This window comes from Arachis duranensis, chromosome 10 (assembly GCF_000817695.3).
Source record: "Arachis duranensis cultivar V14167 chromosome 10, aradu.V14167.gnm2.J7QH, whole genome shotgun sequence".
Lineage (NCBI taxonomy): Eukaryota > Viridiplantae > Streptophyta > Magnoliopsida > Fabales > Fabaceae > Arachis > Arachis duranensis.
Window position 1 is genome coordinate 82,746,257 of NC_029781.3, and position 2,579 is coordinate 82,748,835.

General features: G+C 30.3%; 1 protein-coding gene across 1 annotated transcript in view; it reads left to right on the forward strand.

The window, feature by feature from the left end:
• The window catches only part of LOC107470449 (ethylene-responsive transcription factor ERF003-like), a 17,444-nt gene extending 16,332 nt beyond the window's left edge, over positions 1 to 1,112 (forward strand). Inside the window, exons 4-5 of the mRNA XM_016089848.3 lie at positions 3 to 50; positions 433 to 1,112. Coding sequence (XP_015945334.2) covers positions 3 to 50; positions 433 to 913 — 529 coding nt within the window. The 3' untranslated portion in view covers positions 914 to 1,112. The remainder of the gene's footprint in view (positions 1 to 2; positions 51 to 432) is intronic.
• The last annotated feature ends 1,467 nt before the right edge of the window (positions 1,113 to 2,579 follow it).

Below are 2,579 nucleotides of genomic sequence, written 5' to 3' on the forward strand. Positions count from 1 at the left end.
CGACAAAGGCATTGGGGTTCTTGGGTCTCTGAAATTCGCCACCCTATTTTGTAAGTACTCTGCATTAGTTTTTGGAGAAATATTAGATAAATTATTTAAAAATAAAAACATAGAGACATCAGAATTTATTATTTTTAGTCATTACTTAGTTATGAACTCAATTTTTTTAGTTTAATTCTTTTAATTTAGTTATCTAGTAACATATTTTATTTCATACTTTTAAATATTTATAATTAATTGATAGTCAAAAATAATAAATTTTAATAATTTTTTAGAGTTTTTTTATTTTATAATAAAATTGAATTAATTTTTTTTAATTATTATTTTTTATATGTCAATAAACTATTAGATGAATTTGAATGAAGTTGAAAATAGAAATAGAGGAGAGAAAATGGATTGGATTAATGTTAGAAAGCTAAAATTATGTTTCAGGAAAACAAGGATATGGCTTGGAACGTTTGAGACAGCAGAAGATGCAGCAAGAGCGTACGATGAAGCAGCAAGGTTGATGTGTGGAACAAGAGCCAGAACCAACTTCCCTTACAACCCTGATTCCTCTCACTCCACGCCATCTAAGCTTCTCTCTGCTACTTTAACCGCTAAGCTTCACAGGTGTTACATGGCCTCTCTTCAAATCACTAGACCTTCTCCCAACAACAATGGCGCCTTTTCCACTGCACCAACACCCACCATCCAACAGAAGAGACCACACAAGGATGAACAACAGCAACAGCAACAGCAACAAGAACAACAATGTTCATCTTCATTGGAAGATGGCAACTGGGTTTCCATGAAGAAGGTTAAAGTGGAAAATCATGAGTTTATTAAGCCTCTTGAAGAAGATCACAATCACATTGAGCAAATGATTCAGGAGTTGCTTCATTATGGCTCCATTGAGCTCTGTTCTCTTTAATTTCATTTGCTCCCGAGATCAATTATTATTCTGCTAATTTTTAACTTAATTTAGATTATGATGATTATCTTTAATTTCAGGTCCTTAATATCATCTATATTTAAAGTGACCTTTTTCTTTCTTTTTGTAGACAATGCTGTCTATGTACCCCCTTTTCTATGTATAGCCAATCCAATCATATTCCAATATCTTCAATTAATTATTTGTTTCTATCTTTCAATGCACATTTTCTTTGTCAAAACTCAAAAGTCTGTACTCTGTACATTAGAACCCTTTCATTTCAAACATTGTAGTTCTTCATTCTGACAAGTTTTTGAAAAACAAGGGAAAAAATAATTAGAAAGAAAATTATGAGTTGAATTATAAAATTTAAAATGTATGATCATTAATTAACTTGTCCCACAGTCATGTACAGTAGAAGGAGGAATGTTAGAAGGCAATAACTTTTGTAATTTATAGCTATTAATAGTGTTTTTAATGGTATGAAATTATATCTAAGTAAAATTATTTATTTTTTATTAGTTAAATGTTGGATAAATTTTAATAAAAGTGTTACATCCTAAACTTTTTCTAGTAGAAATGTAATAACAAAAATAGCAGATATGTCACTACTCACTTGACTAAATGAACCAAGAATATGACATCTCTCTCTTTATATATTATTTGTCCTCGTATAAGAAGATTGTGGTGGACAACCAATCAGCAAGCAGTTTGGTTATGTAAAATGTATCACCCAGTGTGTAGCTAGGCGTAATCTCTCTCTCTCTCTCTCTCATGTGTATATATTACGTAATGAAAAATATAGAATATGTTATTTTATTAAAACAAGAAGAAGAAGTAGGAAGAGGAAAGTTAAGAATATTCTTCTCTAAAAGAGATAAATTTACTTACTAGTTACCACTCAAGGACAGAGCTAGACCAATAGATCTGTTTTTAAGTAGGGATGACAAAATTTTTTAAATTTTTGCAGAAATTATCTTAAATGAAGATTTAAATATGGAAAATTTTTTCTGCAAAAATGGGAATTGGAGTCGAAACTCTCCTAAAATAGATGCGGATATTTGAGTGAAAGTCTTTTATATATATAAACTTAACCCTGATCTTTAAAAGTATCTTCCCTTTTCTTCATAACACTAACATTATGTTGCTATATATATAAACTTAACCCTGATCTTTAAAAGTATCTTCCCTTTTCTTCATAACACTAACATTATGTTGCTCCACTCCTCAGTCATTTCAAAAGGCCAGAACTTGCAAATTTCAATTTCCTATAGTATCACAATCATATCCCTAGTCACTCCTACTCGATGCTCATCGTGTCGTCACCCCCTCATTACCTCATTGTCTCTAATCGCAGCATTTCTTTTCCTTTTTACTATTGCGTGACTGTGTCTTTGTATGTTGTAGTAATATTTTCTAATTTTTTTTAATTTTTCATTAGAACTTTCATATAAATAATCAATATAGAAAAACGAAAAATGAAGACCCACAAAAAATAAGAATAGAAAAAATATTTCTCCCAACAAAGATTGAGGTAGAAACGAAAAATAAATCTAAAGACAGAAATAAAGAATAGAAAGATATCTCCTGCCCCATTCTATTCATTGCCATCCCTATTTTCAAGGAACCAAAACTTTTAACTTGCATATACATACTTATATTACAC